Genomic DNA, 25,682 nt, shown 5'->3' on the forward strand with positions numbered 1-25,682 from the left:
TAAATTTATTTATCAATTTGTCGAGGACACAATGATTGTACATGCTACAATACGACAGTAACGAGTACATATATAAAAGCGTATCAAATAGATTTTAAAAAAATATAAATATTAGGGTATCAAAAATATCCACTGGCAGTGTGTATTGCCAGTTGTCTCAACCATAGCACAGAAGGTACATTGTAACTTGCACAAACTACACATATTTCTGCAAATGTACAAATCTATACAAACATTTACACAGTATCAATTCTGCATAACAAACATTCCTTATCAATGACTGAACAGATACTGTACAAAATGTACATGTAATATCACTTTAAAAATCATAAAACAGTACGTGAACTAAACGAGACAGAAGAACATCTCTGAACTTTATACTGCAAGAGTGACAACACATCGACCATGTGAGTTCTACAAATGTGATTTATAAACAAGATGAACTGTATACTGCAAAAGTGACAATACATTGACCATGTGAGTTCTACATACATGATTCATAAACTAGACGAACTGTACTCTGGAAAAGTTGCAATACACTGACCATGTGAGTCCTACAAATGTGATTTTATAAACTAGATGAACTGTATTCTGCCAAAAGTGACGACACATTAGCGATGCCAGTTCTACAAATGTGCATTACAATGTATAAACTAGTTGAGGGTTTACTGTCAGTTGTTATGTATGCAATATTCAACTTGCAATAGATAATACTGTTCTGCATTTTCTTTATAACAAACACAATTCATTTGAATCTGCACCAAAAAGTTCTTAAGAGGAAACATTCCTCCCAAACCATCTTTAAAATCTTCCTGAGCTAACACTTTCTCAATTTCTGATCAGCCTCATGCTGATTTTTCATGTACATGTCATGCATATCTGCTGCACTGTGTAATGATTCCAATACACTCATTCCTTAAAAAGAAAAACCAACAACAAAAAAGGCACTAATTTCAATTAAAATCTTTGGTATCAAACTGTACAACACGATAGCAGAGGATAAAAAAATATCCATAAACATCATTCACTATTGTTATTAACCTTGACCAAATGAACACATGGTACACAATACAAACTATACTTACAAAATTTACAAGGTGCATAACTACACACACACAAACAGATGCCTTTTCTTCACGATTTGCTAAAATCTGTTCATTCTTGAAGTGCTATGAGCACTAAAAGGTGGACCTGTGCGCTATACAAGTAGCCACTATTATTATTATTATCATTATTATTAAAATCTGAATTCTCGATGGAAAAAAAAAAAAAAAATGATTTCAAACAACAAACTGGGAAGAGTTCTCACCTATCAGCCCAGTCTTAAAACATTTTATACAATGCTGAAGAGCCTTGGGAAATGACTCTTTCTCGTCAGATTTTGTATGCCTGGCAAAACTGGGATACATTCTTAAAGGACAAGTTCACCTTCATTAACATAAGGATTGAGAGAATGCAGCAATATTAGTAGAACACATCAGTGAAAGTTTGAGGAAAATTGGACAATCGATGCAAAAGTTATGAATTTTTAAAATTTTTGTGTCGGAACTGCTGGATGAGGAGATTACTAAGGCTCGTGATGTCATATGAGTACAAGAGTATAAAGAAAATGTAAAGAAAATTCAACATATTTTCACTTTTTCGCAATTAAAGACCACTTGACTTGTCTCTTTCTATAGGCAATGGAAATAATATTACCCATAACATATGTCAGTAACGAGTCAAGGGAAAGTGTACTTTTTTCAAAAGATGAAATTTTGTGAAATTCTCTTTATATTTTCGTTATATTGTTGTACGCATGTGACATCATACACTGCAGTAGTCTTCTCATCCAGTGGTGACTGCACAAAAACTTCAAAAATTCATAACTTTTGAACTGATTGTCCGATTTTCCTCAAACTTTCAATGATGTGTTCTACTAAAATTGCTACATTCTCTCAATCCTTATGTTAATGAAGGTGAACTTGTCCTTTAAAACCACTACACACATATTAGCACATGCCATGTAACAAAATGTAAGAACAAAACGAAACGGAGCGAAGAATACTGGCCATGCTAGCAACATAACAGTAACCACCTGAAAAAGCATGTTGACACAATCTCACAAATAAAGTTACTTTTTTTTTGTCTAAATATGCTTTTTAAAGAGACATGGTAAATCATGTAGTGTGGAAGAATCGACAACTAATTTTCTAGCTCGAGACTACAGTAATCTACAAACATGATAACACGTGTACATAAAACTGGCCCTGTTGTATAGAGATCATTACACCGTAAACACGTGTATGCATACCATTGTATACAATATAGCACAGCAGCGTTAAAACTGAAAAAAAAAAATGTACATGAGAGACATTTCATGACAGGCAGTGGTTGCTATGTTCAACATACACTGTAATTCCATACCCAAAATCAATCAACAGAATACAGTTATGGAAAAATTCCAGTATCAAGCTTTTTTTTTCCTTTCTTTTAATTCAAGCACAGGAAGGCAATACAAAGTTTCTGAATTACCTTGGAAAACGTATGCACTCATTCCAACAAAAAGGACAAATAACATGAATATTTGTCATCTATACACACTAAAAACATGTGCAAACATTGGTTTTCTCTTCACTTGAATTTTGCTCATGTACCACATACTTAAGATATAAAGAATCATAAAATGTTTCAATTACCTTTGAAAAAATTGAAATTTGTTTACATGCAGAGTCATACATCTAGCATACTTAACAAAACGCACAGCACAGTATCATATACAGAGTACTTTTGACGTTGAGGGTCCATCAACAAATTTTGGGGCGTTTAATTTGGTTTCCGCTGATAACGATATGAAAATTATTTTTAAAGAGCACATACATAATAATACTGCAATGATACATGAATTGGCAAGCTATCCTTAGAGATAGGATAAAACATTCAAATCTAAAATATCCTCTCTTTCTTGGTACTTTGGTATATCATATTTCAAAAGAAGAACCAAAAACAGTCTATACTTTCAGTGGGAAGGATGAATAGAAAAACATTGCAATGTAAAAGGAAACTGAAACCCAAAGAGCAATGTGGATTGAGTGAACATTATTGAAACACATCAGTGGAAGTTTGAGGAAAAATCGGACAATCGATGCAAAAGTTATGAATTTGTACATTTTTTGGTGTTGTAATGACTTGGTAAGGAGACTACTTCAGTTTATGACATCATGCGTGGACAGGAAATATAACGAAAATTCAAAATACTTTCACTTTTCTACCTTGATGAAAGAGCACTTGACTAAATGCTTTCAGAAAGCAGGGGAATAATTGTTACCCTAAACATATGTCAGCACCAAGTTGATGGAATATGCAATTTTCAGGAAAAATGAACTTTTGTGGAATTCTTCTTTTATTTTCTTTATATTGTTGTCCACAAATGACGTCATAAACTCTGGTAGTCTCCTCATCCAGTCATTACAACACCAAAATTGTAAAAATTCATAACTTTTGCATTGATTGTCCGATTTTCCTCAAACTTTCACTGATGTTTTCCACTAATGTTGCTGCTTTCACTCAATCCACACTGCTCATTAGGTTTTGGTTTCCTTTAATAACTGGAAGACCCAATGAATACCATAATAGGAAAAAGCACAAGTCAGTTTGATATCATGTTGAATCAAACACCACTGCCTAAAGAGAACGGAGTTTCAAACAAGAAACTTCTTCTTCATTCCTCCCTACACATGTAATGCAAATGGTAGCGTATCAAAGAAATATATATTCCTCGAAACATTGCTTCTAAAAGCAAAACACACACTGTCAATACTGTATAAATCAAGGTGGCATACATGTATAAACATATTCAGCTTAAACTGTAAAACATTGATTACATTCAAAATATAACCAATGGCTATTTATTTCTTTTCTTCTTTGGAGGGGGTAAATTTCCAAAGACAACATGATTGGTCATTGGTATGGAGCACAATAGTCATATTTGGTAAATGCACAACTAAAATTAGGCCAAAATTGATTTGATGTTAAAAAAAAAATGATACGTCTGAGTTTTTTTCTGTCCCTTCATGCACACATGCATATATCCACGTGAATTTTAATATTGTAGTTCTATCATTGTGTTCTCAAGACTGATCAGTAACGATCCGGGAAGAAAGGCCGGCTCATCTGAATGACGGGAATGTTCTCTTCCTCAGGACTATCTGAGGTGTAGCCTTCGTTGCTGTGACCGAGGCCTTGGAGTCGACTCCGCCCCTTCCCTTTACCCCGAGACTTGGTCTTCCGCAGCCGGTGAGTCCGGGCCGTTGTGCCCTCCCTGCCCTTCTTCCTCCTCTGCGATCGGCTGGTGCCGTCGGCCGGCTGCTGCCTGGACTTCCCATCAGCTGCCGTAGCTGCTTCAGAGCTGTCGCTGTCCAACTGCTCCAGGGCGTTGGGCAAGGGAAAGCTCTCCATGCTCACGGTGAGATCCGGAGTGAATCCCAGCGGCCGATCGCGGATAACTTCTTCTGGGCTTGGTCGGCGATCCTCAGTTGTAGTTCCTCTCCTCCTGGAAACGGTGGGCACTGATGTGACCGGTCTCACAGGCAATGGTCCAGGACTTTGAGGGGATAGTCTCGCATGAGTCTCTGTGGTAACCTTTGGTTTGCTCTCTACAGGATTGGTTGGCGGTGCCTCACCACCGCTCCTGACACTTGTTTGACTAGAGGAGTCCTCCTCATTCCAGCCATACCTCGTAAGAGGACTAGTCTTCAGGTTCCTGTGTCTTCTCTTCCACCCCTCGGTGTCCCCCAACCCGGAGCTTCCCTGAGACCTATTATCACCACTGCTGCCGCTGTGCCAGCTTCCCACTCCGACGCTACTGCTGGAGTAGCGGGAATTCCCCGACGACGACGACACGGTCGACACGTTGGAGTCCTTGTGCTGGATTCGCTCGGGAGCTCTGCCGACGTCCTCAGGCGTGCCATCGTCAGCGGAGAGGCTGGGGCTCTCCCTGATGGGGAAGACGGCAGCAGTGTGGGGTCGGGGCAGCTTTGCCAACAGCTTCTTCTTCCGCCGCTGCCTCTGGTGCTCTTCTGATTTGATGGGGGCATCCTCGCCCCCATTGGACCACGCCTGCCTGGCTTTGGTGTTCTTTGGTTGCATATCTGTCCTCATTTGCAGTGTTCCTACCAAAACAAATCACACAAAGAATGTAGTTAGATGCTGTCACTTCATGGTAAATTAAAAAAAACAGAGCATGTAGAAAGATGTAGATAGAGTAAACAGAAGACCTCCATGGATGTTATGTGTTAGCAGTGAAATGCCTTGTTGCTGGGTAAGCCATTGCATTATTAATCATATTAAATGCCTAGTGTTTGATACCCTGTTTGTGAATACCCCCATGTCCCTGTCTGAGGGAATGACGCTGCGTTTACACCAAATCCGGCGCGGGTCACAGAACAGGGTTTTTGCTATGGTGCGCCAAAAAGAACCATGTCTGGTTCTGTTCCAAGACCACTTCCCCGCTAATAATGTTGTTACAAAATTAATCATCTACTGTTGATTTCATTGCTCTTTATTGTGACATAAGAATAACATTTTGGGTGATTTTGTACTGAATTACCAATTCTTTTAAACAGAACCAGACATGGTTCCTTTTGGCGTACCATAGCAAAAACCCAGCCCGTTGCCCATACCGTGCTCGGTGTAAACGCGCCATTAGTCCACACTGGGTCTTGGCAGAGTTGAATAAAGTGCCATTTTGCAAATGTATGTCTACTTCCTTGTGAACATGTTAAGCTGACAAGAATACCTAGATTTTCCATCGGCTGGGGGAAAGCCACAAAGCCGTCTTCTGTTCTCGTGGCCGTTGACTGGCGTCTGTGCAGCCCCGGCCTTCCCATGTCCGAGCTGGAGAGGGCGCTACTCGCCTCCACGCCTTCCTCCAGACCGTACGATGCCAGGGATGCCGAGGCAGACATCCGACCGCTGTTTGTCTGGCTGCCGTCGTAGATGACGCTGGCATCGTCGTCATTGCTATCGCCAATCTGGTCTCGTTGCCGCGACAACTGAAGCTGCCGGAAGATTTCAAGCTCCAGCCTCGCCCTAAAAAAGTGATGCAAAATATAGACACTGGTGACAGGAATTCCATTTACAGCATCTACAACGTATGTCCTGTACTTTTCTTTCTCCTTTGTGTGTATGGAAAGGTGTTAGCATTGAAGTTATAACTCAAACAGCCCATGGGTTCAAAAGACAAACAAGAAGACACTCCTTGAAGGGAACTCTGCCTAAATGTCTTTGCACTGTATGCAATAATCATACAGTTTAGTAATGCTATTTTGGAAATGACAGAGATTTAATGACTGCCAACACAGAGATAATTATATAACACACACCCAATTATTTTCTGATAATGTGACGTATCCTTTACTTTGGAATCATTTAATCAAGCATTTTTCTGATGATCTAGTATCTAAACTTGAAAGAGAGAAAAAAAAAAAGCAAACGAACAGTCCAACATGGTGTTAAGTACGTCATTAAAAAAAGGAGACTATTTGTCATTTTACTAATTTCCAGTGACTTGTCTTCTTGCATTGAATGATTATATCAGAGGATTTGTATCATGAGAATCAAGAAGAAGAATGTGAACAGAAAAACATCTGATTCATCTCATAAAATGTTGAATATTCGCCTAAATCCCTTGGAGGTATTTATCTAATGACAATCACCCTTGTGTCCCCATCTCTTACCTCAGTTCTTTGTGCCTGTCCGGGTCAGCTTCATCCTCGGGTGAGGTCATCAGCTCCCGAAGCTCTGGGTTGTTGTGGTACAGCTGCTCCTCCAGCCGCTGCACCCGCTCTTCAAACTTGGCGCCGTCAAACTCCTGCTCCTGTCGCAAAAAAACAAAAGTTGTGACTTAGAAATGATTGAATTTCACTTCATTCCTAGAAACTTGAACCCTTTGAGGACGGGCTAATTTTGCTACAACATGCATTTCCCATAGACCTCTGCCCGAGCATACTTGGGACTCATCCTCAACGGATTAAAAGTATTAATTTACTCATCTTACGTTAAAGATCTTTTAATATTTTCACAGAGAGAAAAAAAAAATTGTCCATTCACAGTATGAAAGACTTGACACAAAATCTCTTGGCAAAGGAAGTTTCAAATTGGAAATGAGCTAGAATTAAATAGCTAGTCACTTTTATTCATTAAAAAATGATGCGAATTGGATCATCCTTTGCACGTGGAAAACAAAAAGGATAAAAAGCTGTCAGTGAGCTGCTACACTGAACACTAGATGAATCATTTCTTGTGTTCACACATCTTTCAGTGTATTAGAATCAGTTGGGTGTGGAACATTCACTCATTTTCTGCTCTCCTTCAAAAGTAAAAAGGCACAGCAAAAAGGATCATTGAGGTTTTGACCCAGTTTTATCCATACTATCTCTTTCCGATATATCAAAGCTTTTTCTGAAAAGAAAAAAACCAGCCAGCTGTATATGAAACAATGGAAATATGACATCTTTTATCCTTCTGCGATAAAATCTCTTCATTATTGTGGAAATACACCTACACATATTATACATTGGTACTGAAAGGGTTATCAGGATTTGATAGTGAGAAACCAATGTACCTCTGAAGGATAGCTGGAGATGCCGTCGTCATGGTAATTCTGGGTGGCGTCCGAGTCATCCAGGTAATCAATGGGTTTGTCTGGAAGACCGTTCTGGTGCAGGATGGCATTCATGCGGAAGGCGAGCTCGTCCACCTGGTACTGGATCTCGGCCATTGTGAACTCCTGCAAGTTTGGCGGACAATGGCAGAACAACAACTTTTTATGATCCTGTGCGCATAACTGAAGCTTGTGATGGCATTTAGATTATTCTCATTACGAAACTTCACTACAAATGTGATTCAGACGCAGGAAGTTAGGTGTTAAAATGATCAGACAGCTTTTGTTACATTTTTCCTTTTCTTTCACCAATATTAGGGGCAGATTCAGGAATTCCCTTTACAAAATTAAAGGGGGAGGGGGTGCATGTGCCTCCCTTCATTTGTTCTTTTTATCTCTTTTGTTTTAACAAAAAAAATGGAGGGGGGTGTGCACCCGGTGTGCCCATGCATGGATCCGCCACTGAATATGCATCAAAACATGTATGTGTGGAGCTTCTACAAAAAATGCAATAATGAAACAAGAAACAAAGAAACAAACAAATCAAGAATGCATAAGACTTTTCCTTGAATTGAAGGTTTCATTATTTCATCAGACAGACAAGAATCAGTTGTGCCTCTTTCTTTCTATCTACTGCACATATTGTGTCTTAATTTCCTAATTATTTTATATTATGTCTTTGAATCTGCCAAAATAAAATTATGTTAATGACAATCATCTCTGGCAGCTTGGACTAAAACTGCCATTCACACCAGGCTTCCTCATCCAATGTGAACGATAAGAGAGAGCACCCTCACCATCGGCAGCTTGTCCCGGTCGCTGTCGTCCACCTGCTCAGTCCTGATCCCCAGCCAGCAAAGGAAGCGGTGCCAGAAGAACAGGACCACCTCCTGGCTCTGGACCGTCTCCAGAGGGCAGTGTTTGACCTTACGGTAGCTGTGGCACAGGATGGCCTTGATCTGGGTGGGGTGGGTTGGGGTTTGGAGGAGTGGGGTGTGGAAGGGTGGGGTTTGGTGCAGAGTGGTTGGGTGTGGAAAAGGGTGTGGTATGGAAGGGTGGGGGTGTGGTGTGCAGTGGTGTGAAAGAGTGGGGTGTGGAAGGGTGGAGTGTGGTGTGGAGGGAAGGGGTGTGAAGAGGTTGGGAGGGGTGGGGTGTGGAGGGGTAGGGAAGGGAAGAACTTGGTTAGCATTTTCACTGGCAACAGTTTCAAGGGCATGAACAAGCACAGTGCCTGTGTCATATGTACATGTGTGCCCCTTATAAGGCATTAGGTTCACCATCTTCCATGTTGGGGAGAGAAGTCCCATTACCTATTCTTTACTCTGGAAGCCCCTTATCTCATAATAATATTAGGACAAAATCTATTTCATGACAAGTATTATTTGTACATTGTCCCCTAACAAATCATGTTTGTATATTTTGTTGAAAAATGACATTTAACCCGTTGAAGATGAGTCTCACGAATACTCTGGCAGGTGTCCATGGGAAATGCGTGTTATATCAAAATCAGTCCGTCCTCAACGGGTTAAGAACTAGCTTGTTTGTTTGTTTTTTTCTTTACCCCAGCATGTGAATGCTCGAACATACTCCTGCTAATTGAATGTAACCAGGAATCAAAATAAATCCTTACATATTTACCTGTTCAATGAACACTTAGATACTGATGCATTTGGTATTTGACTTGATAATGTTTCGCAGAAGGAGACATTTTAGATATGAAAATATCCTTTCACACCATCAGTGTAAAGTACATGTATACTTGTGATCAGAAATGAAGAGATAAGGAAATGTATTCCTACTAACTTCAACAATGCTGAATGAGAGACATGCATACTTCTTGATGAAAACACAAGCAGTTTCTTGACAATCTCTAAAAAAAAAAAAAATAAAAAAAAATAAAAAAAAAACGGCTTCAAGGTCAACATTACATTAATTTACCTAGAATTACCTGAAAACAATGAGGAAGAAGTTGGGGGTGGGGGTGGGGTCTTTTAACCAAGCTAGAGGCCAAACCAGCTCAAAAGAATTTGCTTGTTCTTTCACATATTGTTTTCTCTTTATTTCACTCTGCTATAAGTTTGTGTCAGCCATTAGCATGAAGTACCAGCTTAAATTACTGACATCTAGTCATGTGCATTATAATACAGACGTGTTCTGGCACCTCAAGAAAGTTGAACTTCCTATTTTCCTGATACAAGAATTATAAAATTAAAGGGTGTGTACAGTTCTGGTTGAGGTTAGGATTTAGCTTTTAATGTTTTGTGAGATATTCAGAAACCACTCTATGAGATGTCAAAGAGCATGCAATTCTAAGGGGTAACAAAAGTTTATTTGATGAAAATTGGTTTGGAAATGGCTGAGATATCCAAAAACGAGGTAAAACAAAGGGATCCTAATAAAAGGCGTGGCCTGTCGCCTTTTATTATTATCACTTTTGGGGATATCTCGGCCATTTGAAAACGAATTTTCATCAAATAAACGTTGAATCCTTCTTAAAATTACATGCTCCTTCATATTTCACGAGAGGTTTCTCATTATCTCACTTAGGAATGTTATAAACATGAATCCCCACCTCAGCCAGTACTGTACAGTCACTTTAAGAATGTGAGGAATGATTTCTGTCTGATTGGCCAAACCAAAAGTTCTCCTACCAGTCCAGCCATGATGATTATCATACAGATGATGTAGAAGATGTAAAACATGGGCCAGAGGATGGGGTAGAGGAGGCGGAGGTCGGAGTGGTCCGGCACCGAGCCCACGATGAGGGTGCTCATAACCTCGTATCCCAGGTAGGCATCCTTGAGGGGGAAGTAGTGCCTGCCAAACAGCTGGGATCCCAGGCATGAGAAGGCTGTCTCCAGGATCATATAGTACAGCTGGAAATTAAAGTAGATGAGGATATATATAATGGATAAAGATATTTAAGAATGACAACAGATTTTGTGTTTTTGAAACACAAAAATTGTACAAGACGTTTTGCAGTGGAGCACTTAAAAAAAAAAAAAAAAAACTGACGATAAATTCATACCATTGGCAGATCATAACAAGTCTGAAACATTGTGACAAATGCACTGTACTGTAAAAACATATTTTCGTGGCATGACATTTTTGCGAGTTGCCTCTAACACTCAATGCGTTATAGTGTAGACAAGAACTTTCACATGCATTGTACTTTCACGAATCTTGGCTCTTGCAAAATTCGCAAAATTAAAATGCACATGAACATTCCTTGTTTTACAGTATACCGTTGTCTAGTGTGGTTTTCTGGAGGGTATCTTACATACGCGTTGTAGCATAGCTCTGTTATTATATGTGGCATGATTTTTTATGAATTGCCACTGGCCTTCAATGTATTATGTAGACAAGAACTTTTGTGTGCACTTTGCTTTTGCTAATGTTGGCCCTTTGCAGAATTCGTGGAAGTTTCATGCAAACATAAAAAATTGTGGCTTTACAGTACCACTACCTTACAGTATGGACACAACAACAGCGAAAGAATCAATTGTTGGTAGTATGGACAAGCTGTAAATACTCATCTACAATGATATTGAAAGTATTAAAGTAAGGGATGGTTGTACCATGTGGAGCATGATGTGACCGAGGGCAGCCTCTACAAAAGCGCCGAACATGGCAAACATGTGGTTGAATCGCATCAGGTAAAGAAACTTGAGGGTCAGGATGAACACCACCAGTCCGATCAGGTCTCTCAGACGCTGCCAAGTACAGACAAACAGTGATTGACAAATGAGATGAAAAAGAGAAAATTCATGGCAAACGTGAGCATGACATGTGACTGATTACATCATAAGAGTTAAACTATGAATGCAGACATACTATGTTGTACACGTATGTAAGCACAAAGAGACAAAACAACAGCAGCAAAAGCATAACCTCCTTGATGGAGCTAATTACGTCCATAAATGGTCTAGCTTGGTAACATTTTGATTCATGTTTCTGCCTTGCAAAATTACAAAATAAAAGCATTAAAAAAAAGAAACAAAAAGGAGTTAGAATGAATTGTGACAATACAAATTGTATTTCAGTGTCCAACCAATTGTCACTGATACCATTTGTACAATACAGTCTGCATCTTCCACCTGTATGAACACCAATAGTGCACTCATTCATTAAATCTTGAGAGACAGAGACAAAGACAGAATGCAGAGGAAAAGACGTGCGCGGAATAATACTGACTTATGAATTACCTGATCCCACCAAGCAAGGAAAGAGAGGTCAACAAACTCTTCCAGGTACGTCTCCTTGAGTAGGCTACCCGCCTCGCTGACGTAGGCGAAGCGGTATACGTACATCGCAAAGTAGATCAGTGAGACAAAGATTAACATCACCTGTGGGTAGAGATCATAAAAAAAATGTCAGTGAAATACAAATTCTAGATCTATTTAATTCTAAGAGTTATATGTTTACTTAATTGTGTAATATTCTTTTCACTGCCTGTGATCATTATGCTTCTCATAATTGCGATAAATGTAAAAAAAAAAAGAAAGAAAACAAATGTGTAAAAGAAAGCAGACTACTCAAACAGACCGTTTAGTTAAAACATTGTATGAATATGAGGTCAAATCTCTCATAAAAAAAGAAACGTATGAATACTGTATACGCCGTTATTTTCGTGTACAGATATTTTCGCGAATGACGAGGTATAGACATTTTTCGCGAGATGTTGTTTTCATGAATTGACACCGACGCTTCCGTTAATGCTCTATCAACAAAACGCATGGAGACAATTTTGCGTGTTGTTAAATTCGCGATCCAACTGCAATTCGCGAAATTCGCGAAAATTAAACCCTCGTGAAAATAACAGTTTATACAGTACTTCAAGCACTTGAGTAGAGGGCCTGGTAGCAACCAGTATTCATTTGATAATGCAATGCTAGGGGCTGGCCTGGAACAGTGCATGTGGGGCAAAATTTTGCTTTCATTTTTGTTAATATTTCCATGCATTGTTTTCTTTGCGATTGAGATCCTACTTGCAAAACTAAATCCGCCATGAAAATTCCAGTCTTACACCGGTGTACACAACACAAGTATAGTACATGCTACTTTCAATATGTCCATATTCTGTGTTTGTGAGCCAAATCAGTAATAGGGATACTTGCTATTTGACCGCATGACACCATGCATATCTCAGAAAGCTTCAGTCAATACTAGAAATAGTTGTAGGTCGTCAACCCCCCCCCAAAAAAAAAAAAAGAAATGTGTGGTCTTACCTCAACCCAGGACCAGGTGCTGCGGAAGTACGCCGTCTTCTGCTTGACCGCCTTGACCACTTCCTGCTTGCCCACTACGGCCACCAGGAGGACGAACAGAAGCTGATGCATGATGGGAAGAAAGCAGACATCTTTAAATATCTAAGCTGCGCGCTTGGGTCAGAGCAGGCATAATGCTGAATCAATCCCTATTAAAACAAACTCTTATAACATTCATACACCTATTCTAGGTCTGGACAACATTCTACGTGTGCCAGTAAAGGGCTCTCCTGTTATAATGAACAATGTTATCGTGGGAGTCACCTGTATTGTCTGAAAGGGTAGCACTAACTTCAAGTTATCTACATACAAGTTACAACTGCAAAATTCCCAATGCCACAAACACTCCAGTTAGGAACCCTTGAAACTCCACAATAATCCTTGTTGACTTCAAGTTAACATGAATTTAGGACAGCTCTTTGTAAACATATCCACTGATCAAGAAAGTTTCATTTAAATACAGAATATTTCACTTCGTCCAACACAGCTCTGTGGTGATAGTCTGCAAGGACAATTATTTGATGAGCATTTTGGCATGGAATTGTTGATAGGTTGTGGTCATGCAATAGTTCCCACTTTAAGTCCACAAAACACTTATGCTTACAGCTGATTCAGCCTTGAATTGTGATAAAACCCTTCAAACATGAGGAACAAAGCCACATAAAAACCTTGTAGATGCATACATACCTCACACGACATGATGAAGTAATCGTAGGCCTGCTCGTATCGGTACAGCTGCACGGCCTCGATGCTGGTGAGGGGGTACACTGCCCCCGTGCCTGGGAGCTCAGCTATAAAGGATATGGCACTGGAGGGGGTAGAAGTGCATCACGAAAAATATGAAAAGCCTTTTTACATTCGAACAATTGTACACCTCCTATTTTCCTCTAACAAGCAGGCCAACAGAAAACAACAAGAAAAACATACATATTCTCCCAACTCTAACGATATGGAATTCATTCAAACATATGGTACAATATGCCAGGTTAATACCTTTTGCTGACTATCGCTAGTCACCTGGAGAGAACCTCCAGTGTTGGCATCTTTTGCCATTTTTTCTTAAAAAGGTAGGTAGGTTTTACCACTTCATTGGGGTTAGCACCCTGCTCTTTGCAATAAATGAATGAAGAGAGAGTTTCAGAAGTGTGAGTCCTGGCTAACTCACGGACCTTCATTTAAGAGTGCTTCGCCTCTTACTTGCAGGGGATAGAATGCTTACACACAACACTGCTCAATGAGACTTGGGAATGGAACCCGAGTCCTATGGATCGAGAGGCAGACGTGCTACCGACTGAGCCAAATCACTGCCCTACGATATGGAATGAAGACATGAAGACATTTGACCCTTCCTGTGATTTGTTTGCTGATTGGCATGCATGCTGGAGTGTTTCCTTCACTAATTTAAATAGCGGAAGCATCTAAAATAGAAACTAATTGTCAAAGAATAGACATTATCTAATCCTCTTAATCCCTAATATGTTACCATGTAACCTTCCTGGCAAGCATCGGCACATTGCTACACTGAGCCTGCTTGCTAACTTTACATCTACAGTAGATCACGTTTGAATGGATTACTGAATGCTGATGGACAAGCTCGGCAAATTGAGTTAATTATCTGGCCCATAAAGGGTTATGCTACAAGAATATTTTTTGCACTCTTCTCCCCTAATCCATACCCACCTGAACAGGTTGTACGGAGCGTTGTAGAGCGTGAACTCCAGAATGACGGCCCGCGTCTGGGAGTCGATCCAGGAGTTGTTCCTCAGATGCTGTAACAGGGCCTCTGCTCCGACCCTGGGGATGAGATTGATAGGGGTAGCAATGGACAGGTGATAAGGCATGATAGATACACATTCTTTAACTCCTTGCATGCCATACACAGAGCCAACCCTCCCCCATTGCCACATGACTTTCAAAAAAAAAGGAAAGAAAGAATTACTCCATAATAAAACCACTCCAGAAATTGGAAATAAGTTCCAGAATCGCAACATTCAAAATCCTGCATAAATATGCATCTCTGTCTCATAAAAAACCTGTCATCAATTTTGAACAATATCCTATGTTTATGTCATGGAAAGCATCAAAGAAAGTAGACAACTGTCTATGTGGATTTCCATCAATCAGAGGATTAAAATCAGTTTACATGTTGTAAATGGGGATGCTACAAGATTTCAAACAATAAAAAAAAAAAGATAAGCGAAGAAACAAGAGACAATATTGAGTTGGATTATAAGCACTGCATGAATCCAGCAGTCACCTCGTATTGTTGAAGCTGACTGCGTAGCCATCCCCTTTATAAGAACCAAACATCCCCCACTTGCAGTAGCGCCCCAGCTCCTGGGCCGTCCGGTAGACCCACTGACCGCCGGGGCCGTAGGCCGCCTTGCTCTTGGTCTGTTCGGTGTAGCCCGCCTGGCAGTCCTGGATGACCGACCGGGCCTCGGAGGGGACCGGGCAGGAGTGGTCCCTCACCCTGGATTGGCGAAGGGATGGCTTTCCCAGCAGGATGCTCTCCCCCATCATCGTCATGGAAACCTGGAAGAGTTGATGTGGACAATGATGAAGGAAATATCAGTTGTTGTTGTTATTGTTTATTTGATGTTCTTGATACAGAGTTACAAAGGAGGTGCTGATTGGATTTATTCAATTTTTTTTCTTTGTACAAATTTAGGTATACATCTTGCATGGCAAAATATTCTGCTACAAATCACATGAAAGCGTAATCGGTTGGGGAGCTAAAGGACATCAACTCTACTGACTTTGACAATACTAACATCTATTTAGTTTTCAACAAATGAAGATAGCTTCCTGCAACACACTAATTTCATTTCCAATGTATCAGACCAATTTCCATTAATTCATGACACACACAATATGATTACAGATTTCTCTATTTAGAACATTCACAATATAACACATTGCCATTATCATTCAAAATATTTTAAGCAACAAATCAAGTACAATAATGTAAGCATCTGAAATTTAAATGAAATCTTCTAAATAGCAGCATAGCAAGAAGTTTCGCACTGGAAATGCAGTCAATAAAGCTAGATTCTACATCAAATCATTCATGTATGTTTGAGGATGGTTCAATTACCGAGTTGTCGAGGGCGGGGTCCTGGCAGGACCACCTCTGCTGGTAGAGGGTGTCCATCATGTCCTCCTGTAGCCATGCCCACAGATCATCCACAGTTCTCACATCAGTGAATGGGTGAGGTGTTCTGTAGAGGTATTTGGAGGTAAGGGGTGTGATCATAGAGAGACAGAGAGAGATATGAGAGAGGAGGAGGAGGAGGGAGATAATATATGAATGACAGAAAAGAGAGTGAAAGAGAGAAAGATGGAGAGATGGTCAGACATATTATGTCTTTGATGCCCACATAAATCATATACTTGTTATACCTAATGAGGACTGACAGATTTTCCTTTATCACACACTTCAAATAGATACCTGCCCAGGTATGCTCTGGACTAGTCTTCCATGAATTAATAAGTCTCACCTTTTATACTCTTTGCTGTGCTAAATGTTCATATTTAGCTCTGAGTTTACACATAAATGCTGCAAAACGATTTCACAATCTTCAGGCTAATAAAAGTGTAGCATACAAGTGATGTCAGATGAAAGTGTGAAAATATGAATTTCAACATTTTCAAGAGGGATATTCCAAAATGCGATATGGCAAATTGACTCTTATACAGAATACATGTAAGTTGTCCAGAATGATTAATATTTCAACATTTTCACCTGACAACACTTCTATGTTACCCTGATATGATGAATATCAACATCAGGAAAGGCATTTAATGCTCTATCTTCCCCCATTTTCTTCTTTGCAGTGCTATCCTTTATGACAGGACCTCTCACTGCATCATTATCGTAAGTGCGGTTTGATTAATAATCATTAAAGTGTCCTCATCATCATCCTCATCATCATCATCATCATCATCATCATCATCCTCATCATCCTCATCATCCTCATCATCCTCATCATCATCATCATCATCCAATGAGTAAATCTATCTCTACATACTCCAGATAGGCCTGCTTGACTGAGTTGTTGAATGGGTGGTGCTGGGCTGTTGCCGTGCCATATGCCATCCACACCAGACACCAAGACAGCATCACAAACAGGAGCAAGTCCCTGCAGAAGAAAAAAGCACAAACTATCAAAACACTCCTCGAATAAAAACCCAGATCTGCAAGATAAGAGGGCAGTTACCATGCAAATAGTGAATGGTCATGAGTGCAAAGGTACACGATTTTGCATGAGGTGAAAGATGAGGTGTTCTATTACATGAATAAAGGCCATGCTGTCGTTGGCGCGACAAGACCTCGTCTCTGAAATTTTGGTGAAAACAACTTTTTTTTGGATTAATAGTCAGATAATCAGTTGAGTGATGTCCTGTCCAAATCCTAGATGTCTTACCGAAAAAATGAAGCCACCATGGCATGTCAAAGGAAAGGCTCTCCCATTTGATACAGTGCTTTGGCTGCCATGTTTTTTTGCTCTCCTGAACATTTCGCATTTCGTAGATACGAGGTCTTGTCACCCAAGTGACGAAATATCATTTATTTTAGGCAATACCTCAGACATTCATGAGTGCGGTCCAAGCCAAGACTTGAATGTAAGTAAGAAATGGCAACCATTTTGTTGCACTAAGAAGCAATTTGTAGTAACTCACTGAATGCATGCTGCAAGTAAAAATACATATTGTGACAGCATAAGAGTGCAATGGTGCAAAACTTGAATTTGAATACATCACGGGAGTATTTAAATGTTAATGAGTATCAACTGGACTTACGTCAGGATGGCATACATGTGTTTTTCCTTCAGCATCTTTTCCTTGGCTTTCTGCAGCTCCTTGGGTTGTGGTGGCCGGGCAAAGCGAAGATACCGTGACCTCTGCCTCGCTGCTATGGCCTACGAGCACATCAAAGATGCCAAGATAGAGAGAACTGATTGTATTGAGGTACTGTATCATAATTATACAAAGCCAGGATTTTAAAAGCAAAGAAATAAAACGTGGTCCCTTCCATTTAACATAATTGACCGTGCATCACAAAACCAACAAAAAGTTGCACCCCTTGATTTATAAGTTTGGGATCATAAAAGGAAGGATAAGTGTGTTTTCAGCAGTTTTTCTTCAACTTTTTTTTTTTTTTTTTAGAATCAATAGTGAGATCAGGTATGTCATACAATGTAGAAGCCCTTTTTCATTAATTTCTTGAAAATCCTCTGCACACTCTTCACTTCCAATATCAAATCATTTTTGAAACTTATGAAAGGATGATGCTACTGCTTTGTAAGTTGAAAGTTGGCATAAACCATGGACAGAATGTGTTAATAGAGCATGCTCAATTTCAGCTTAATCTGATTAATCCCTTCATTATTGTTGCTCCAGTGGGTTACATCCTGTTTTTTTTTTTTCCATTCATCGCACAGCTAGCACGATATGGTAAAGATTAAGCTCTTGAATAGACCATGTACTTCAGAGCCTTTTTTCTCAGTGCACATTTTTCCTGTGTGTGCTTTATTTCCAATATTTAGATAGGTTAGGAGAGTCCATTTGAATTGAATTATACATCATTTTAAAGCTTAGAGTCTGCTCTTTCAGAATCTGCTCTCAACTAAAATCCATGTCTGGCAACTTTTTGTTGGTTTTGTGATGCAGGGTCACATATTATGTAGCATGATTTTATCATTAACTAATAATGGTGTATCATGAGTAGATGATGCATAAACTGCTAACATAGACATTCCGGTTTCTTGTTTCAAAGTAGACAACAACTTACATCTCCATTGAGAAAACATGGTACTATTTTGGAAATTATTAAAGCCAGAAAGGCACCAGCCGAGTCCATTTTCATTTTTGCTTAATTTAATCACTCATTGTTTCATATTACATATTGACACAGGGTCTGTAGATTATGAGCAATACTATGTCATGCACACAATGTCTCTACAGCACTCATACACATCCTTTTCTACCATTATCTATTGCACATTTTATGACAGGCATCTTACGCATTTTGAAGTTCACATGCTTATTCACCTTTCGCATATAAGGCAAAATTGGAGGTCTCATGTGTGAGAGCATTACAAACAACACACACACACACACACACTAACACACACATGTGAAAGATCCTGTTTTTACTTCTCACCAAGAGCACAATGCAAACCTAGTATAAATGGTGTGCCTTGCATACACACAAAAAAGTCAGGTACAACATGCTGCCCCCTCATGGCTCAACCCAAGTGATGAGTGGTAGTCAGCAAATTGTATCAACCAGGGCACTTGGTGCCATGGGAGGAAAAGTTCATTCATGTTACAGCGCTGTTCTGCTTTAAATTTTGAGTTTGAAATGACTGTCACAGACCTGGACAATTCTCCTAATCTGAACGTATCTCATCAACTGGACAATTTCTCTGATCTGAACATATCTCATCATACAAACCTTGGACAGGTCTTGTTCGTACAGCTGCAGACGAGAGCGGCGCAGCATCCGCTTGTCGATGAGGTCTGTGTTGTCGTCATAGTGATCAAAGATCTTAATGTTGCAGCTGTGCTTCCAGGCCTTGGCTATGGTGAACATTGCCATCTGGTCATTACATGGGATGGAAACAGGGAAATATTCCTTGAAGTATAGTAGTCATTCAAATAACGACAATGAGGACACTACTACTACTACTACTACTACTACTACTATTTCTACTACTGATAATGAGAGGATTAGCGATATTAACGATAATGTTTAACAGTTATAATCATGACAACAACAGCTCATACAGAGCACTTACAGAATGTACATGTAACACTGCAGGAGTGGTCCATACACTGTTATGGAAATATACAATTGAAAAGATATAGCTACACCTTGCATGGTTATTCTTCAGCTTGATGGTCCTAACAATAGGGATACCTAAAAGGTGAATTATAATGACAAAACAGAATTGCCTCTTTCAAATGAAATGGAACAGATTTCCACAGAAAACCCCAACTTTATGCTTTCACGGCCCTTGGATAGATGAACATATCAACTATACAAGATACACACACACACACAAATTATATTAACTGTTTGTGATGAAAATTAACACCTTCAATGAGAGGAGATTACAAATTGCTTCACAGACACTTCCACACACACAAACACTCAAACACACAAACAAACCCATGTACATATGATACATTACAAACAAGAAGTCAGAGGTAATCAATGAGTAGAGAGCAACAGGACTCACCACACTGGGCTGGGTGACAAAGATACATTGGAGGAAAGAGAAGTAGAGAGACTGCATCCAGTAGATAGCTTGGGAGTAGCTGAACCTGGATTAAAAGAGAGAAAAAAAAAACCCAACAAATAACATTAAATGGTGCTCATAAATCAAAAAGTGCCATCTCACACCATCAGCAGGTAAATAATGACTTTACACATGGTGCATTTCTGGCAATAACTCCAACCACGGCCAGAAACCACCAGGCAGTTCAAAACTTCAGTGCAAGTCTTCTGAAGGTAAAACAGGGCATATAATAAATCTCGCTCTCGCTAAACAAATTAGCAAAGACAGATGATAAGTTCTTCTTCTTTACGATAATTTGCCTCCTTCAATGAATCCTGAAGACAATTTGTAACTTGGTCATGTGCATCCTGAAGGGAGAATCGTACAAGTGAAGAGTTTGTTTGCAAAAACCGATAAGTCCATATTTGCCAAATGGAGATATTTGCGATTAAAGGTCAAGAAAAATAAAGAGAATAATAAGAACATTTTTGCTTCTTTTGACCATAACTTCAAAAATATACTTTTATATGTAGTGACCAATATATCATTTAAAAGGTATTATTTTCTACTTTATGACAGAGATCGTACTTCAAAATCTTCAAAAATGGACTTATCGGTTTTTGCAAACAAACCCTTCAAGTGCTGATAGGTACTTGGCCTTTATTTACAGTGGTGCAAATAAATCAAAGTCCAAACAATTTGCATCATGTCTTCAGAATGAGAAGGTGCAGTGCAAGTTTGGTAAAAACTAAAGGTACAACGATCATCTGTCTGTTGAAGCCAAAGAAAAGGGAAGACTGGACTCACTTGAGGCCGAGGACGATGGTGACCACCGCCGAGACACTGATGATGGTGATGGAGAGGGTCCAGGCCAGGTAGAGGAAGCAGTGGGGGAGCCAGATCTTGGGGCTGCGCAGCTTCTTGTGGTGCATGGAGGGCACCGGCTCGCCCCCCAGCGACTCCAGGCTCTCGGAGATGTCTGGAGAACTCAGCCCGCTGTCAGTGAAGATGGCTCTGATGGAATTGGGAGCAGCCAGATGAGACACAGAATATGGATGAGAATCACTTTTTATTATTATTTTTACTTCATAGCAAAGAGCTTGACATCTCTGTCTACACAGTTTAATCTTTACTGTACACTGTTCATTATACCACAAACATGCCAGTTTGTGATCTTCAATGGCATCCTAAAACTCATAAAAGAATGCTTCAATAATTTTGAAGTATGTATCTTTGCAAAATGTATTGACTGTGTATGGATAGCTGTAATTTTGTTTTTATCACAATGGACGTATGTAATGCCTTAACATAAATTAACAAACACACCCCATTATGATATATAACAGGCAAGTGAAGAGTACAATGTACATAAATGTACAGAAATCTTTCTCCTCCCTGTAGCACAGTGGCTATCATGTGGGACTGTTGCATGTTCCACTTGATTTTTTGTGTATCTTACATGTGTATTTCGATCACTTTCTTTCTTTTTTAGTTTAAAGCAGATGGGGGAAATAAACTCATTGAAAATGAAATACCATCACTAGTTACGGCTAAAAAATTGGATGAACATCTATGGTTTAAATCAAACTTCTATTAAAAACTTGATAGCTACCTCAAAGTGAGTTTACGCTTTAGACATATCAAACATGGGAAAATTTTCTATAAGCCTACAAACTATAATAACAAAACATATACAAGTATCCCATACAGAAAAATTTTTCCACTTTTTACAGAATGTGAATGATGGGTATTCAAAGCTTAGCAGACTTCGGTTGTTTGTACCTGAATTTGTCCATGGTGTTGAAATCTCCAAAACCGCTGGAGAGGCTGTTGGCGTCGATGCTAGAACGGCCGCTCTCACTCTCTGTCAGGTGTTTGAAGATAGAGCTCTGTGGCATAGGAAAGGGGGCGTAGAGTGGGGGAAGGATATAATCAGTCAAAAAGACGAAGTTTTGTTTAAAAAAAAAATCAAAATGAGCCAGTTTGTATTTGAACCAAGCTATCTCAGCACAACTTATAACTCGATATATTGACACTGTTACAGTTTGCTACTACACACTTCTTGCCATGTTAACCCGACTCTGCTTGCTTTGCCAATCAGATTGAAGGCTGGAACACTTTCTTTGCTGATTGGCAAAGACGTCTGTAAATCACCTCTTTACATTCAGTCCTCTCACTTTCAATGAAAGGTGAAAAAAACAAAAAACAAAAACAAAAAACAAAACCTGAAGCTACCATAGAAGACATATCCAGTCCCTTGTTGCAACTAGACATGCCATGCATTGTCTCTATGGTGAACTGCCATATCTTGGAGGAGATATGTCACACAGAGCACAAGGTAAGCGAGTTTTCCAGCCTCGGAATATACCTTGTGTCTATGTTTCCACTTCTCCTTGGCCCATCTCTGCAGGTTGTACAGCTGGGCTGCCGTCTGCTCCTCTGGGTCTACAGAAAACAACAACAACAAATATCAAGTTGAATTTTCACAAAGTGTTCTACTTCTCATCAGCGGTATGTGTATCAAACTACAGCACATGCAATTTTGAATTCAGCTGTCCAATTACATTTGTGTAATCATCAAGACATTCAGTGAGAAATATCACACACACTTTCTCTCAAACAGGAACATCCAGCTTCTGACCAATGAAGAGAAAAGCTGTGGCAAAGAGGTAGTTACTTGGAGAAAAAAAAAAGTAGACTGGGCAAATTCAGTATCAGGACTTTATATCCAAAGGCATCCTGCTAATTTTAGTAGCCATACAACATGTGACAAAACATGGACAACAATGAAATTAAGGGGTAGAAATTACAATATTACAACATGCATGTAAAGGTCACCCATTGAGGACGGACTGATTTTGCTACAACACGTATTTCCCACAAACCCCTGCCCAAGTATACTCGGGACTCATCCTCAACAGGTTTAATGGGTGACAAGGCTGGATGCATAATATTATCTACACAGTCATGTAAAAGCTTAAAACTGAAATACCTGGTTGTGGTTTGCTGTGTGATTCAATATGCTTGTAGAGTTCACCTATTTCTCCTGGCATTGCTGCTGGCTGTATAGTGAAAGAACAAACACACAAATAAGCAGACAAAGTTAGACAAATCACAGCACATCAGAACACATCAGATCTCATGAACATTATGCCTGCATGGGGTCCTTGGGGATGACAGCACATTAGACAGACGCCTCCATCTGCTACTACTTCTATTCATACAACTATATTGTAAGGGTACATTCGAGCACTCAGAAGTGAACAAAAGTAAGCTGTGAAGACATTTTTGAAGGTTTTAAAATCCGTGCCAGCCAAAAGTAGCGCAAAATGCGCAGAGATTGATGGTCTGCAAATATTTCTGTGTTTACAGTACTACCATTCCAAGATCACGGGGAGTTTCACATTCTGTTGTCAGGACATTGATACACTGTAGATATTTGATTTTTCAGGCAGCCCCACGCAGATGTAAAAGGACTTATTATCCCTGTTTTTTGTAAAAGTGACACTGGGTCAAATTTTGTGTCCTAAAGTGTTAAACTTGGCATACATGGGAAGAAAAACAAAACAGAAAGGAAAGGAAAAGAGAGAGAGAGAGAGAGAAAAAAAAAAAAGGTGCTACTGACCTTACTCCTCCTGAAAAGCATGATGAGGGGGAAGTTGATGGGAATGGCCAAGAGAGCTGTTACTATGCCAACAAGGACCGCCTCACCAGACAAATCGTAGACTCCCAGCTCAGCATCCTTTGAAACAAAAGTTGAACATGGCAAATGATATCGTGAACTGGTTATTACACAGTGGAATGATTGTCACTAACCTCCTACAATGTCACAATCCTCTCACGTCCTCTTCTTCCCAAACTCTTCTATAAAGTTTCATTTCACAAAATATACAGAACAATGAAGTGAGCGATTGTTTTTAAGTTTTGCAACTTGCATTGCTTTCGCCCTTGAAATAAAGAAGAGAGTAAATGAAGTTTAGAAAAGGACACAGTTTGTTCAGATTAAAATACTGATACTACACTTATATCCATCACTAGGCTCACAGAATAAATCTTCAAGACTCAAAGACTGATACAGCTGTATATGTCAATCTCCCCTAATATCTTGTTCTTATAAACCTCAAGGAGACCAAAAAAGGAAAAATGACTGTGATTGCATCCCCCTCCCAAATCATCTGCAAGGCTTTTTCCTGGTTTGTGGGACATAATGTACTGCTACTATGGCAACACACTTTCCAGTACTCTTCAAAAAAAAAAAAATGTGTCTTGCACAACTTTACATCACATTCACTTTTAGTAGTGTGAGCCAATCTTCTTGTGAATCACTCAAAAACTGAAGAAGTAGTTTAATCCACAACATTTGCAACAGACAGACCGCCCAATTATTCCATCATTTCTATTTACATGAACCCCTTCAAACTTTTGGCAGGGGTATGATAAGACAAGATAGGGGATGACTGATGGGGAACCCCACCCACCTGGTTGTCAAGCTTTTGGTACCACAACGTGTTGATGCACATGAATCCCATGGAGATACAGAGGCAACATGTGAGCCGCTGAACACGGGTGAAGACGCTGTACGGCGGCCGCGTGAAGATGGAGCTCCAGATGTAGTAGTCAGCAAAGTACTGGGCCCCCTTGGCAAAGAAAGCCTGGGGGGAGAGGTGGGAGGATGCATGCTATCATAGAGGGTACACTTTAGCAGGTGGATTTTGACTAAACTGTCATATATACTGTAATACCAGAAAGATTTGTGGCATGATACTTACAAACTACGTGAATTGGAGCCATTGGCCTTTTTCGCGGCATTAACTTTTTGAAAATTGTTACCGGCATTCAATGCATTGTGTAGACAAACACTTTTATGTGCATGTACTTTTGCGAATCTTGGCTCCTCGGAAAATTTATGAAAGTTTCATGCATGCAAAAGTTTCTGGTTTACAGTACACCAGCGTCATCCCATTGACATAATTTAGGTACTGCATTTTCATGTCCATGGCATTCTGTTGGCATCTTGCACTAGCAGAGTTGGTATTAAAGAAAACAAAAGTGATTCCTGAAAACGTCAGCTATAAAGTCTAAATGTATGCTTTAATGACTGGTATCACTATATTTAGCACCTTTATAATTATTTCTCTAACAGAGGCACAGGTATTGAATGAAATAAAACAAGGAATGCACACCAAGAGTGCATGCTGAAAATATTGCTGGAATCAATTAAACAGTGAATTCCTTCAACACTGCTTAAAGATACAGTATGTGTGGTATATTTTGCCATGCTTTTTGCAAATTTCACTGTGTGAACTGATCTTTAAATAATCAACAACTCACAGAAATCTCGTGCCCCATACTGCAAATGTGCTGTACATTATTTCCAAGGCAGAGAATAGCTAATTTTTTTTCTTTCTTTTTGAATTGGAAAATACATTTTCATGGAGACTTCGGCAGAGTCAGCAATCCTAAACTTTGAAATCGTTTTTCTCCTTT

The 25,682-nt window shown here is 39.6% G+C and overlaps 1 protein-coding gene across 1 annotated transcript in view; it reads right to left on the reverse strand.

Annotated features, from left to right (window-relative positions):
* Window positions 1-4,115: 4,115 nt before the first annotated feature.
* LOC140243389 (uncharacterized) overlaps window positions 4,116-25,682 on the reverse strand; it is a 122,679-nt gene continuing 101,112 nt past the window's right edge. The window contains exons 43-65 of the mRNA XM_072323070.1: window positions 24,674-24,847; window positions 23,821-23,937; window positions 23,188-23,257; window positions 22,564-22,640; window positions 21,978-22,084; window positions 21,003-21,209; window positions 20,157-20,241; window positions 19,370-19,513; window positions 17,713-17,831; window positions 16,941-17,051; window positions 16,007-16,130; window positions 15,167-15,444; window positions 14,590-14,703; window positions 13,597-13,717; window positions 12,871-12,972; window positions 11,848-11,988; window positions 11,221-11,355; window positions 10,294-10,518; window positions 8,440-8,601; window positions 7,604-7,768; window positions 6,717-6,856; window positions 5,777-6,069; window positions 4,116-5,150 (exon numbers count right to left, since the gene is read on the reverse strand). Of these exons, the coding sequence (XP_072179171.1) occupies window positions 4,120-5,150; window positions 5,777-6,069; window positions 6,717-6,856; window positions 7,604-7,768; window positions 8,440-8,601; window positions 10,294-10,518; window positions 11,221-11,355; window positions 11,848-11,988; window positions 12,871-12,972; window positions 13,597-13,717; window positions 14,590-14,703; window positions 15,167-15,444; window positions 16,007-16,130; window positions 16,941-17,051; window positions 17,713-17,831; window positions 19,370-19,513; window positions 20,157-20,241; window positions 21,003-21,209; window positions 21,978-22,084; window positions 22,564-22,640; window positions 23,188-23,257; window positions 23,821-23,937; window positions 24,674-24,847 (4,242 nt within the window). The 3' untranslated portion in view covers window positions 4,116-4,119. The remainder of the gene's footprint in view (window positions 5,151-5,776; window positions 6,070-6,716; window positions 6,857-7,603; window positions 7,769-8,439; window positions 8,602-10,293; window positions 10,519-11,220; window positions 11,356-11,847; window positions 11,989-12,870; window positions 12,973-13,596; window positions 13,718-14,589; window positions 14,704-15,166; window positions 15,445-16,006; window positions 16,131-16,940; window positions 17,052-17,712; window positions 17,832-19,369; window positions 19,514-20,156; window positions 20,242-21,002; window positions 21,210-21,977; window positions 22,085-22,563; window positions 22,641-23,187; window positions 23,258-23,820; window positions 23,938-24,673; window positions 24,848-25,682) is intronic.

This window comes from Diadema setosum, chromosome 20 (assembly GCF_964275005.1).
Source record: "Diadema setosum chromosome 20, eeDiaSeto1, whole genome shotgun sequence".
Taxonomy (NCBI): Eukaryota; Metazoa; Echinodermata; class Echinoidea; order Diadematoida; family Diadematidae; genus Diadema; species Diadema setosum.